At 41.2% G+C, this 13,670-nt stretch overlaps 1 protein-coding gene across 5 annotated transcripts in view; it reads left to right on the top strand.

The window, feature by feature from the left end:
• The window catches only part of tcf3b (transcription factor 3b), a 40,502-nt gene that overhangs the window by 14,225 nt on the left and 12,607 nt on the right, over window positions 1-13,670 (top strand). For all 5 annotated transcript variants that reach the window (XM_068591522.1, XM_068591520.1, XM_068591521.1 and 2 more), the window contains exons 2-8: window positions 1,668-1,764; window positions 3,898-3,970; window positions 9,510-9,583; window positions 10,242-10,314; window positions 10,840-10,880; window positions 11,141-11,273; window positions 11,707-11,753. In XM_068591522.1, coding sequence (XP_068447623.1) covers window positions 1,690-1,764; window positions 3,898-3,970; window positions 9,510-9,583; window positions 10,242-10,314; window positions 10,840-10,880; window positions 11,141-11,273; window positions 11,707-11,753 — 516 coding nt within the window. In that variant the 5' untranslated portion in view covers window positions 1,668-1,689. The remainder of the gene's footprint in view (window positions 1-1,667; window positions 1,765-3,897; window positions 3,971-9,509; window positions 9,584-10,241; window positions 10,315-10,839; window positions 10,881-11,140; window positions 11,274-11,706; window positions 11,754-13,670) is intronic.

Genomic DNA, 13,670 nt, shown 5'->3' with positions numbered 1-13,670 from the left:
GTTTCCACTGGAAGTGCAGCTCTTTCATGGAGAATGACCTGCCTCCTCGGCCTTGTGTGGGGTGACAAAGACCCCCTAATCTGCTGGCTTCAAATATTGATCCAGCAGTAGCTGAAGATGCCATTTTGTTACATTAAGCCTCTCTGTGTGCTCTACTCCATTTAACTCAGTGGTCAAATTATATTTGTAAATGTTACATTTATTTTAGTGGTGTGTGTACATGACTTATTTTGTCCTTGATTTGGCCATCTTATCCAAAAGTTTGGAAAAGCAATGACAGCCCTGTTCCTAGCCTATTTACACTTGATGTAATGTGTGTGGGTGAGTCTGTGTGTGTGTGTGTTCACTTCCTTTCCTTGTCTCAAGGTTAAATTAGTTCTGCTTGAGTTTACTAGACTTGGACTGCACTGTTTGTGTCCCCCGAAGTGATTTGGGTTATTTTCATACATGCAGAAAATTATTTATGACATTTTATACTTTTGTTTGTCTTGCTTTCAAGTGGTTCCTAGTTTACATTTTGCATTTCTTGACATACATTTTTTTAATATTCTGAGCTCCCTTTTTGTTTACATTTTACAACTTGCATTTCCTTTTTTTTAATATAAAATCCATCTTTTTTTCTTTTTCTTTTTTACATCAATTTACATTAGTACTGTTTTACAAACGAGGCTGTAAAAGCACACCACCTGTTGGTGTCCAAGTGCCTCTATTCCCCCACTCGCTCCCCTTACTACTAGTCCCCGTAAGGCTTGCAGATCCGCCGCTCAGCATCAGAGAACGGCCTCGGGCTGGCGTTGGAATGCAAAACACAGGGTAAATCCAGTATTCATGCGCACTGTCATTTGACAAGGTTCTTTCTGAGTTGACATATGGTAATTTGGTAATGACGTGTTTGCATACAGTCATTAGCGCTGCCTTTCACCCCTATTTCCTTGGGCTAACAATAGTCCCAATTATGTCTGTAATTGTAAATGTATTACACTCTCTTTTATGTAGCAATGATCGACATATGGCTGTGTTATTTGCCAGGGTTGCGTAAAATGAAAGAGATTTTTTCCCCCCCATTACTTGGTAGTGATTTGACTAAGGGCAGAGTATTCATCATTTCATGGCAGTGTCTCCTCTACTGCTTTGATGGGAAGGCAGTGTTTGACTGAAACTAGCATTTTCAAGTAGACCCAGCTAAACGTGGACATTGTTAAGTAGCCTCATGTTGTCTGTTTTCCCTCATCGGTCCGTAGTGAGTGAGGTAGTAATTTGAGCTGTGTGTTTTGGCCAGCTGGGACTCCATAGACGATTGTTGATTTTTATATTTCCACCTCTCGAATGCACAAGATCTTTGCCTCTGATGATGGATGTTTATTTTTTCGTATTATGTTTGTTTTGTTTTTATAAAAAGCACAAACATAAATTTGATGCGTTGGCAATGAGAAGAAAGTTGCTTTGTTTCTTTTTCAGGAAAAATGCTGACTTAGCCCTGCATTGGTACCTTGTGGGAGCCAAACAATTTGCCAATATGAATCATCTCTAGGGTTGTGATATAGCAAAGGGAGAATAGTTTGAATCATTCATTACCATCACCCTCTGTTTTTTTAAGAGATACATGTAAATTCTCTTTGTGCTTGCTAGTGCCATTAAAATCCTGTATCTGCAAATTTCTCTCATAGGGTTTATTAGAGACTGAAGGGTATGAACGAACAGCAGCAAAGAATGGCTGCAGTGGGAACTGACAAGGAACTCAACGACCTCCTGGATTTCAGTGCGGTAAGAGAGTGGGAGAGCAGTCTGGGTGGTTCTGGGTGGCAGTGGTAGGTGGGTGGCATTGGGAGAAAGGGCTAAAGAGAGTGCGATACAGGTCTGGGGTATGAGCAGAGGGGAGCTGGAGGTCTCAATGACAGAAGTGGGCAAAATGGGGAGAGCAAGGAAAATCAGTGGGACGATTCATTTCTCAATCTGCAACATAAAATTGGAAATCTTTCTCTCTCTCTTCCTTTTTTTTTTCTTTTTTTTTTTTAACAATAGGTTTTGTCAGCCCAAGATATTTCCATCCTTCATTCTTGGCATGCAAAAGGTAGTGCTGATTACATCAAAGCATGGCAAGTAAAACACTGATGTACCTCAGGGGTGACTGGTAAAAATGAATTCAGGTTTTTAATATATGTAGGTTATTCAATTATGTAGGCGATGCAGAGAAACGGCAACAAGGAAGTGGATCCTCACTACAACGAGCTGGTATCCACTAAAACTTAAATACTGAATCAGGAACAACTGCAGGAAACTGCGGAAATAATTTCACCCTTGTTTGTCTTGTTAAAAGTATTTGAATATTGTTATATATGAATTGGGTTGCGCAGACAGCTCGTGCATTTATTTTTGTCATATTTTTAGTCTTTAGGAAGAGATGCTTTCGGAGGAATCCTCTAGACATTATCTAAAAAGTGGATAGAGGTATTCTGTTCAGCTTTTATTTACCTGTGTTTCATTCTGTTGTGAAGCCTTTTGTTGAGCTTTACGCTGACATAAACATCTCACAGGCCCAATGGAGCTGTGTTACTTCCCCCCCTTCCCCCTTCCCCCTAAATAAACCAAATAGCTGGTAAGGCTAAATTGCCAGCCCTGGATAATTACTATATATGGGACACAACAGGTCCAAACCAATGCTCCTAATGAATATTTGTCAGCAGACTTAATGTGCCATGATATTTCTTTTGACAGACTACAGTTGATTAATACTGAAGTGTTTATATCATTGCAAGAGTCGTTGACATTTTATGAAGTGTAACACAGGGATGGGGGCTAGCTTTATCTTTGTGATTATTTTTTACTTTTTAATTTTGTTATTTAGACGTTGTTGTGCATGAATTTGGTTGGTGGAGCGTTGTTATAATGACTTGCATGATTCAGTCACCTGCTTTGTTAATGTCCTTATTCTCTGCCACACCATCGGTATTTATAGGAAACCTTCCCCCCATGAAAGAAAAACACTCTATGTGAAGGGGCTTTGTGGGAGGTTCTCATTAGACAGTTCGGTTTGTGTCAGGAAAGCTCAAATTGATCAGCTGCCAATTTGTATCGGCAGATGTTCCGTTTAAATATGACATTGATAATTGGGCGAGAATATGTCAAATTGTATAAACAAATTTCCTCCTTCTTTGTTTCCTTACTGGCTAGTTGCAGAAATGCATGCTAGAACGTACGTGGAATAAAGAAAAACTAAACACGCTTGAGATATATCTGCGACCAAATGTAACCGGAAACCAAACATGGTGTCCAAATCGGTCACAGGGACCTACCTGGGGAAAAAAAAAAGAAAGAAAGAAAGAAAAGAGAGATCGTTTGTGGCAGATTGTGTTTTTGTGTCCTACTTAGAAAAAGGTTTGGTTTGTACAGTAGACTTTGGCCACGTCACTGAAAGATGCCACATAGCTGCTATTTAGACCACATCATAGCCTCATGGTAAAGCCCACAGTGGCTCTGTGACAAAAGCCACAGCCTCACCAGAGTGTTTTTGAAGGTTAAAGTTGATACTGCAGGATCAACTTCATATGAAAATATGTCTTAAAGCTTTCATCCCAAAATGCTGTATATTTGTTTAGGGGGGGAAATAGAGACTAGTTGTTTCTGGAATGTGGCGTTTTTGCAATTAAGGACATCAAGCATGTTTGACAGTTTTCATCAGCATGTTTTAGTCGTCCTAATGCTGGAATGACATGTTTTTAAACAGCTAATATCTCACTTTAGACTCACCTAAAACTGAAATCCCTGCAAAACACACACCCACACACAAGCACAGAGCAACATGTGTATGTGATGTCATTTATTAGTGGAAATAGGATGTGTGAAGTGTGCCATCCTTTGCTTTGTTAGTGACGGTATCTTTCTTCTTTTGTCTTGTAGATGTTCGCGCCTCCAGTAGCCAATGGGAAGAACAGGACAATGACACTCGCCAGCAGTCAGTTTGGGGGATCAGGTAAGCCTTCAAAGCAGCAACACTGCTCTACCGTGCTATATGGTCTGCGTTGTTTTTTCATTTTTTGATCATTTTGTTGATATAAATGTAAATAACTTTAATTGACACGACTATGGCTGCATGAGCGTTTTGACAAATGCCTCGATATACTTGGCGTTATATAATCTTTAGTGGTCGCAAATGCAAAAATTTCTGATGACCATAAAAAATATTTTTCTCACATAACTGTTTCGGTATCTAGCACGCAGAGGGTTTCAGTTGTGTTTGCCCCAGTTTTGCGATCACTGCCTCTGTGGGAGCCAAAGTTTTCATTTGATTTGTGGAGCTCAAAGCTTTACAACAGTGCATTTGGAAAACTCAATCTTCAGGTTAATCCACTGATATTGATGATACCATATTTCATTTGGAGCACTTTGATACCTAAGAACAAATGTAGGAAATCTCTGCTGCTCATTTGTCTATTTAGCTATGGAGTGGTTTAAATTTACAAGACATTCACATTTATTGTTGCGCCAGTTTGTTTTATGGCTGTTTGGTCACCCCTTGAATCTTATGTTGATGGAAAAATATCAATTTATTCTTCAGCCCTTTTCATAAAGGATTTAAAACTACAGATTTATTGGTAACCACACGTTTTATTTTAACATTGGTCTGATGATTCTTTCCCCATTTCTTCCGCTTGTCTTTCATTGTCTATTTTAAAGTGCAAAGTAGCTGCAGTTAACCCCCCCAAGCACCTGAAGCCTTTTGAGTGAGCCTTTCTCTCTTCCTGAATGTTATTAGTAAGTCGTGTTACTTTCGTTCCTCCGTCACCCTTCCAACCTGGCGTGTGAAATCGAGTCACACTCCCTAGTGTTCCCCAGGGTGAGAACTTGGCCACTGAGGAACAAAGGCAAAAAAAGGGGCTTATGGACTTGAAACGACTCCTCCACCCTGAAGTGTAAAACACTCCTCCCCCAACACGGCACAGGGCTCTTACCCCCACTGATCTGCAGGAAATGGCTCGAGTCCGAGACAATGTCCCTCACCCCTTGCTCGCAGCCTCTTAAACTGGCCCAGCATGCAGCGAGTGGCCAGAGTGGAAGAGAGAGCTCGTTGAATAGAGGGATCAGCCTGTGGAAGGCAGGATTCTGTTTGTTTCTATTACAGCAGGCAATTACTAAGCAGCGAGGAGTTAATTCCTTCCCCCCTCCTCGTGTCCCAAAGTGTGGCCCCTCTGTCATTGACACCTATTTTAATGCAATACTTCAAGCTGTCCCATTTAACTTGGGAGATCTGCAGGTACCATCTAATAGCACCTGGGAGTGTCTTTGAGATGTGTTTCATTTTTATAACACACGTAGTATAGAAAATGCATCTGGTTTATGAGGAAGAAATTTTATATAGAGTGGGTTTTTTAGAAAGAAAATTGAGTGTACTTGTTTTATTTATTTATTTGTAAATGAAATGGCTTGCTTTTGTCAACAGGACCCTAAGAGATGGCTTATTATTTAAAAATACAATATGGCTGCGGGCTAACCTATTTATTATATAAATGATGACCATTAAAGAACAATGTCCGCCTGTGACGTCACTTATCCGGCTTGTATATTCAGGGACCCAGCAGCGCGGGAACGGCAGCAAGCAGCCTAGTGGCCCACCAGACCACCTCTATTCATCAACACAAAAGTGCTCAGAGGGGTGCTAATTGCATTAGGCGTCCTTCTCCCTTCCTCAGTGGCCTGTGTGTGTGTGTGTGTGTGTGTGTGTGTGTGTTTGGGTTAGGGTGTGTTGGGGAGAGGAAAGAGAAGAGGATTGGCAAGAAGTGTGGGATGTTTGAGAAGTAGGGGAGGCAGAGTGTGATAGTGTGTGGTGGGAGCTGGCCAAGCCAACAAGCCTTCAGGCAGGCGTCCCCTCTGTCACCTCTGCAGCTGCTGGCAACGTCTCCAACCCCCTCCACACACATTCACACACACATACACACACACACACATACATACAGGGGACGCGACAGGCTCGCTTCCCTTAGATCACAACAAACAACATTGTGAATTTACACATGTGGTCTCTCCTGGTAGCTAGCTTACTCGTCGCGTGTTTGACTTTTGCGCCCTCGGTTATATACCTGCACGCGCCTGCAGTATTGTGCCATGTTTTTCACTCCGCTTGGGTGGGTTGTAGTTGGAAAGTCTAAGCCGTCCAAAAAGAGGAAATCTCAAAGGAGAGTGGTTTCCTTCTTCAACTAAATTAGATGTTTTCAGAGCCTGCAGCCACAAGAAGGCTTTGTGGCTGAGAATAAATGTCTCTGGGTGACTTTCACTTGAAGCACATTCACACTAGCCATGCCAAAGTCTGGATGGATGTGATATACGCCCAGACAACCTGTTGTTTTCATGCCAACCCCCATGTCTTTTACATTTCTTGTGTGCATTTCTAATTAGTACATTTAAAAACAAGGGTACTTTCTATCTTAAATTGTATTTTCCCAGTTTGACCATCATGTCAATCTTCATCGCTTGCTTTACATTTGGGCTTTATGCAGCTAATTGTCTGCTGTCTGAAGATGGAGTAGATTTTCTGTTAGATTTGTAAGTTAGCATGAGCTTCAGTGCTCAAGTACTCTGCCGCTGTCTTAAAATAGTCTTTGATGTCAAACCGGGATGGCTCATTAACATTAAGCTTTTAGTGGTAATGGCCATTTAGGTTTTGCACAGCATCCTTTCCCCCCTTAAAATTGGCATCGGAAATTGTGGCTATGCCGGTACATTTAGTAAACGTTTTAGCACATCCGCTCAGGCTGGGCAACGTAGGCACAAAAAAAAATCAATTGCAATATGGCAATACGTTTTCTGATAATTCAAATAGGTGATATTATTTATGAAATAACCACACTTAAGTTAAATGTGAGAATTGAAAAATTACACTAATTTGTAATTATAATAGTAATGTGTTTGATTTTATTATTAATTTTGACAACATACCTGTTAATTACAATCTCTTAATATATTAGTTATTTACAATGAGATTTGAAAGACAATAATCACATTGCATTGTCACTCAGCTATAACATCCACCAGTATTTATAATTCAGGGTAATGATAGGTGTCATTGCACTGTACTACTATTGTGATATGATACTCTGGTTATGTTCTTATTCATAGTTAAAGGAAGATTGTCGAAGCATAAAAACCTTTTCTGCTTTCACCAACATGATGTAGAGGCAGAAAAGCCTCAGCTGTCAAAGTACGTAAATCTACTTGAGCATCCCACTGACTATTGTGTGACATGATAATCAATGGCAGCTGTTTAAAAGGCATCGACAGTGGCTGAGAACTGCAGTGAGAGAGCTGTTTTTTTTTTGTTTTTTTTTAAATTTTAAAGTATATCTTGGATGGCAGCACTACTGGGCAACTGGAGAAATGAAAAGCTCAATAGTGAAGTAAGTGATGAAATAAAGCCCAGATGGGGCAGATCTGTGTTTGTCCTTTAGATTTCATTGAGAATGCAAAAAGTGTTGGCAGCAATTTTTTTTTTAGGTCACAGGCGAAGAGTTGGTTTAAAACAAAGTACTAAAAATATTTGTACTGGCCAAAATAATTGATGTAGGAGTACATCTCTGACCTACTTTGAATGGTACAGAACATATCTTGTTTTTACAATTAGACTTAAAAACTTGCTTACTTGCTTGTGCAAGAGCAACGCACCACAGGATATAAATCTCTGCTGGCTAGAGTAGCATTTGACCCCAATGTATCACTTATTTTTTTACAGCATTTGAAGCTTGTTTGGAACTTTATTTTTGTATTTGATCATTTTAGTTGTCTGCGGTGTCAATTTGTGTGTGGATATTACACGTGACAAGAGATTAACAACAATAGAAAGGTCTCTCTTCTGGCATAGTGGGGCTCTCCTAGCCTGGCTGAGCGTCAGTGTCACCTCAGCAGCTCTCCACCTTGTTTTAATTGCCTCGGAGTTAATTACTCCAGTAAGTGTGAAACAATGTTGTCAGACTTCTCCTGCACAGTCGTGCTTTCGCTCCATCCTCTGCACCCCCGCTGGCCAAATGGAGGCGAATGAGTGTTGTATTGAAAATGGCTATAAAGACTGTGAAGTTATTCTCTTCCTAACCCTCCTTGGTGGTGCTACTCGGTGCAGGTTATTGTCGACAGTGATGGTTCATTGCTCTTGGTTAACTGACCGTATAAAAAAATTTGTTTGTGGTGTGCAAGCAAATTGGATGAAGCCACAGCGTCTTCAAGTGGAACAAAGAAAGTTAAGTTAAGATGCAGCTATTTATTGCAAGACTAGAAGTAGCTCATTGTTGATCTCTTCCAAAGGAGATTTTTTTTTATCTCACTAATTTGGTATTACTTCTCCTGGCACTCGGATTTTGGCTCAAGTGTCTTCATACAAAGTCTGTCATCTTTATTTAGCGGCGAGCCCGTCACCGGTGTCCTGTGCCATTGGACACGGTTGACGGTGGTGCAGCGCTTTATTAGCGCGGTGGCCTTTCAGCTGGGCCGATCTGACAGTGAGCGAGGCTGATCTTTTGAGGTCCCCTCTCCTCCCTGCTTGCCTGATTCTCCATGCCACTGGCATCAGCTCCATAGATCACGGCTGTCGCAGCGTGTGTAGGTGCTTGCACCGCTCTGTTAGTCTCATCACTCACTCTCACTCGTCAGCCAGGCTGCTGATCTCGCCCAGACCCCTCTCACTCTGCCATCCCTCTTGTTCCTCCCTCTCTCTCTTTCTCTCTCTCTCCCTTGCTTTCTCCTTTCACCCGCTCACTCTCTCTCTCTCTTGCTTTCTCACACACATTTTTTTAATTAGGCAAAAATCAAAGACGAAATATGAATATTCATAAGGAAACCGCATTAATATGCACAATTATGCAAATCAGCATGCAATTAAGGCTTGTGTCTCCAGAGAGCCTGGATAGCATTAGTGCATAAGACAGGGAGAAGGGGATGATGGGGGTATTTTGGAGTTTTCTGCTCCACCAGTCTTTTGGCTGCGTTTTTCCTTTGTGCCACACATCGGTCTTTTCTTTACCTAAAACATTGAGGTTCATATTTTGGCTTTACACATTTAGTTTTGTGTTATTTCGCATGCTTGTATGTGTCAATTGGACTTGAGGGACGTAAATGGTTAATTTTGTGCTATTCAGTGACCGTAATAAACACTAATGGTACACTGAGCACCATATTAAGGTTTTTTTTTATTTCTTCCAGAAATGTTCTAACATTGCATCTTGAATGCGGCAGTGGTGTCTTTGATCAATAGTGATGCTCATTTTTGGCGTGTGCAAGCCCATTGTGACCACTTAAGGACATCCAATGTTTAGAATCGGACGTGTTGACAGGTTCCCTTGATATAACTCCAACATCAGGGCATTTCAACATATCTGCAGTGACGCACAGGATGATTATTATATACTGTCACTTGGGGATTGCTGAAATCGTTACATTAATCCAACCTCCTTTTTAAGGCTTTCATCCCTACTTCAGACTAACTTGCTGATCTTTCTACCCGTCAATCTTAACAATATGTCTTCCTGCAGCAATAGACGAGCGCAGCGGCTCTGGGTCTTGGGGCTCGGCAGAACAGAACAGCCCCTCTTTCAGCCAAGGACGGGTAAGATCTGAACACACACTCGCACTCTTGAGTTGCACACGATTTTAAGTTTGGAGAGCTAAGCATTAACACCAGATGCCATGATATTGTCACACACTCGCACACATTCAGTTAATCAGTCGGCCACACACACACACCCTCTCCCCCTACCAGCACAACAGCTTAGTACTGTTTCATGCCGTGTGCCATGTTTGATTTGAAGTGGTAGTTTTACTCTCTACCTAATAACCTTGGCTCGGGATCCTGCGTTGGCAAGCTCTCTGGTAGCCCAGAACCTCTGTGGAAGCCCACCGGTAATTGCAGCTTCACATCCGCTGTAACTGTCTTGGCACAACTCTGTGTAAATACAAGGAACATGGGGTGAAATAGATGCAGCAGGCTTTGATTACCACAAGTTGATAATTAAGAAAGTCGGTTTGAATCCCCCGAGCTGATGCAGATTTGTTTGGCATGGATCCTATTAGTTAGACAGAAAAGCAGAGGGAGAGTACCCACTAAGAAAGCCACATAGGTGCGCTAACAAGACCACTAAACATTGTTTATCGTGGGTGTGTTTGTTAGCCTGTCCAATGTTGGAGCCTACATGATTTAATTACATTTTTCTTCGCTCTTCTTTAAGATTGCTAATGTTGTTACGTGTATACCACTGTTTGCTCAGGGCTATGGCGAAGGATCCCACTATAATGAGCATGAAGGCTTGTCCTCTCCGTTCATCAGTGCAGGGGTTGCAGGTATGTTCGTTTTTTTTAAAATGTATTTGTATTTTTTGGCTTTCTAAATATTATCTGAGCATGTGACTATGTAGAAAAAAAAATGTCTTTGCACTTAAGTGGGACAAGTGTATAAACTTCTTTCTGAGTGATGGAGGTCATGTTTCTTGGTCTCACTCCAGTTTTAATATAATCGTGTTGATAATGGCCGATTCGACTGTTGTGCGTACTTTGTTTTCTGGGTGTTGAAATGTGTATGTGTCTACATGCATGCGCGTGTGTACCAAGTGTTCATTCGTTGAGTGTTGGGGATGTTAGGGCACTGAAGCAGAAACCTTCCCTAGGGTTTTGTCTGGCAGGCGGCTTTTATGCAGCTGAGCATACTGAAAAAGGGGAGGGCATCCCTGGACTTTTTGTACTTAAAAATAAATAAATAAATGAAGCTACTTTCATTTGTTTTTGCACACACCATTGCCTCTTAATGTGTGTATAAAACTCATGGTTTCACTCATTAAAGTTGATAACATTTTCACTTTTATCTTGCAGGTAAAAATGAGAGGCCACCATACCCTCCCTTTGTAAGCCAGGTATGTTAGCATTGAGCTTATTCCTTGCATCGCACTGCAAGGTTACACTGTGTATCTACATTTGTGTGTGAAAGTCGATAAATTAATGTAATGAATCACGTAAAGGAAGCTCTGTATTCTCACTTCTCTTTTCATATTAAACACTTTGAATTAACTGTCTTCATTTCCTAGAAGAGAAGCGGTTTGTGCTGTGCTAACTCCCGCCCCCGTAAGTAGTTAATTGTAAAATCTTGTTTCTCCATCTTTCTTTATTCTTCTAGCCTGGTTTTCTTCCCAGCGACATAGCGATGCCCAGCCCAGATGCCATGTCCCCCTCTGGCCTTAAATCCGGCTCCCAGTTTTACCCGTCATACCCAAACAACCCAAGGAGAAGGCCGCCTGATGGAGGCATAGGTAAGACAACTGGACAAGACATGTTTCTTTTTTTTGCTTTTATTTTCCGACATTCTCCCTGCAGTGTTTAAAAAAAATGGTTAACTGGGGCTACAAGAAATTATTATTTTCATTTTTTAAAATAGATTTACAGATTATTTGTTTTTTCCTTTTAAATTGTCCAAATGTTCTTGTTTGTCTGACCATTTTTGTCTACATTTGACAACTCCTTTTCAATATAAAGGTTTATGCAGATGAATGCCATCAACATTCACACACTGACAGACATGCACATACACGTGCCGTAGTGTGTTTGTTCTATTCTAAAGTTGGATTTAGAGTACAGGGCAAAATTGCACCTGAACTGACATAACATTGTCAAATGTGTTAAGTTCTTATTTGTATTGTTGTCTCTCTTTCACCTTGTTCTTTGTCTCTGCCTGCTCGTAAACAGAAACCCAGCCAAAGAAGATTCGGAAACCCCCTGGCCTGCCGTCCTCGGTGAGAGCTTATTTCTGCTTGCCTTCACAGCTCACAGTCCTCTCTCTCTCATACTCTCTCTCACTCCCTCCCTCTCTCACTACACACTCTTGCTACATATAGACAGACACACACATACACACTGCTCTCCCCACTCTGCTTGAGCAGTTCTGTGACAGACGGGGGTAAAGACCCTCTGCTCAGTCAGACTCTCAGTGAGCTGACAGTTGGGCAACTCAGGGCCCAATAAACATCATCACTGTGGCTGTCTCTACACTACACTCAAGTGGTTTCAAGTGTTGTTCAGGGTCTGGTTGTCATGTAGACGAGCAATTTTATAGGATTTTGAGGTACTTTGTCAAGTCTGGTAACTCACCTTCTTCACTGGCCTGATTTGAATTGCACGTTTTTGTAAGAACACAGAGGTCCTGGATTTGGGTAATGAAGGTACACGTGTTTCATGCAGCCACTGCACCAATGGTTCACGTAAGGTTAGGTTGTGGTGGCCGGTTACAAAGTGTGTAATGAGACACTGGGATTGGTTAAAGCAATACTTCACCCACAAAATGACCAGTTGTATATCAATTACTCGCAGCGTGCAACCCTAAATTCTTGAAGAAAACATTTATTTTCTGTGTGGATCAAAAAAACGGAAGAAAGACTTGATAAAATTAAGTTAATGGAGACCAGGTTTATAAACAGTTAAACCATATAAATATGTTTACAAACTCTGACAACTCGCACAGTATAATGTGTCTTTACTAAAAACCTTGCTATTTATATTACTTAGACAGATGAGTAGCGAGCCTCTGAAAGCATAAGACTGTTTATGCGAAAGAGTTTTTAAATGGTATGTTTTACCGGCCACCACAATTTATTTTTTAGGCAAAGAATCATGTGTTTGGGAAGTAGTGAGCAAACAACTGGATGAAAATACTTGGATTATACTGCAGGAGTTGTGTGAGTTTGTCAACGGACGTTTTGATCTCGTACCTTTTTTCTCTTCATTCATCCTTTTGTGGACATGTGATTCTTCACAGCTTTAAGGTGACACGATGGGAAGGGGGGAATAAACAAACCATATACGAATGATCGTTTTGTGGGTGAAACATTCCTTTTGAGGACAATGCAGAAGCTGTTCAGGAAGTTGCATGGCTATAAAGCAAGTTTGTTTTCCCCAGAGATTCACTTTGAATGTCGGTCTTGGATTTGTAGTTACTTTAGTATTGGGTTATTCATAACTTGTTACTTGAAACGGGGAAAGTGAAAGCTAAATAGATCCAGTTGGATTTCAATTTGCAAAGCGGATTTGATACTGGATTCAATAGTGTGCTTACGAACTCTAATCCTCGGCCTAAGCGCTCCGAAGTACCATATAGTGCTTTGATTTACTGTACCAAGTGCCACATTTTGTCAGTGGGCCCAGAATTCCCAGCAGCTGATGTGTGGATGATGGCAACCACACATAGTTGCGAACACAAGTCATCGTGACGTGTTTGAATATATATCCTACCCTTAGTTTAATGCGACTTGACGAAGAATTGAATCGGGCAGCAGTTGTGCAGATAATTCCCATTTATAGATTGTGTCCACTAAGTCTTGGTTGCTGTTTACCAACCAGTCCATCCATACAGATTCAGCTGCTGTAGATTGTAGATGATTCAGACGCCATTTGCTCAATTTGAATACCACGGAGCATTTTCAACGCAACACTAACTTCTCTTAATAGTTCCCTCTCCAGAAAGTTCTTTATGGTCCTTGAACCAACATTGTCATGCTGCTATTAGAGCCCAGTCTTGCTGCTTGAGCTGCCACTGGATCATCAATATGAAATTGCACAAACATTTTCAGTCACCCAGTCCCCACGCTAGTGTAGTTCTCAGATGACAAGAGTGACCTAAAAGATTAACTGGATGTGGAACCTTTGCATCTCCTCAC

This window comes from Clinocottus analis, unplaced genomic scaffold (genome assembly GCF_023055335.1).
Source record: "Clinocottus analis isolate CAN_PGR_092001 unplaced genomic scaffold, fCliAna1.0.p SCAF_25, whole genome shotgun sequence".
Classification (NCBI taxonomy): domain Eukaryota; kingdom Metazoa; phylum Chordata; class Actinopteri; order Perciformes; family Cottidae; genus Clinocottus; species Clinocottus analis.
The sequence above is the reverse complement of the archived record's forward strand: the minus strand, read 5'-3'. Positions and strand labels throughout refer to the sequence as shown.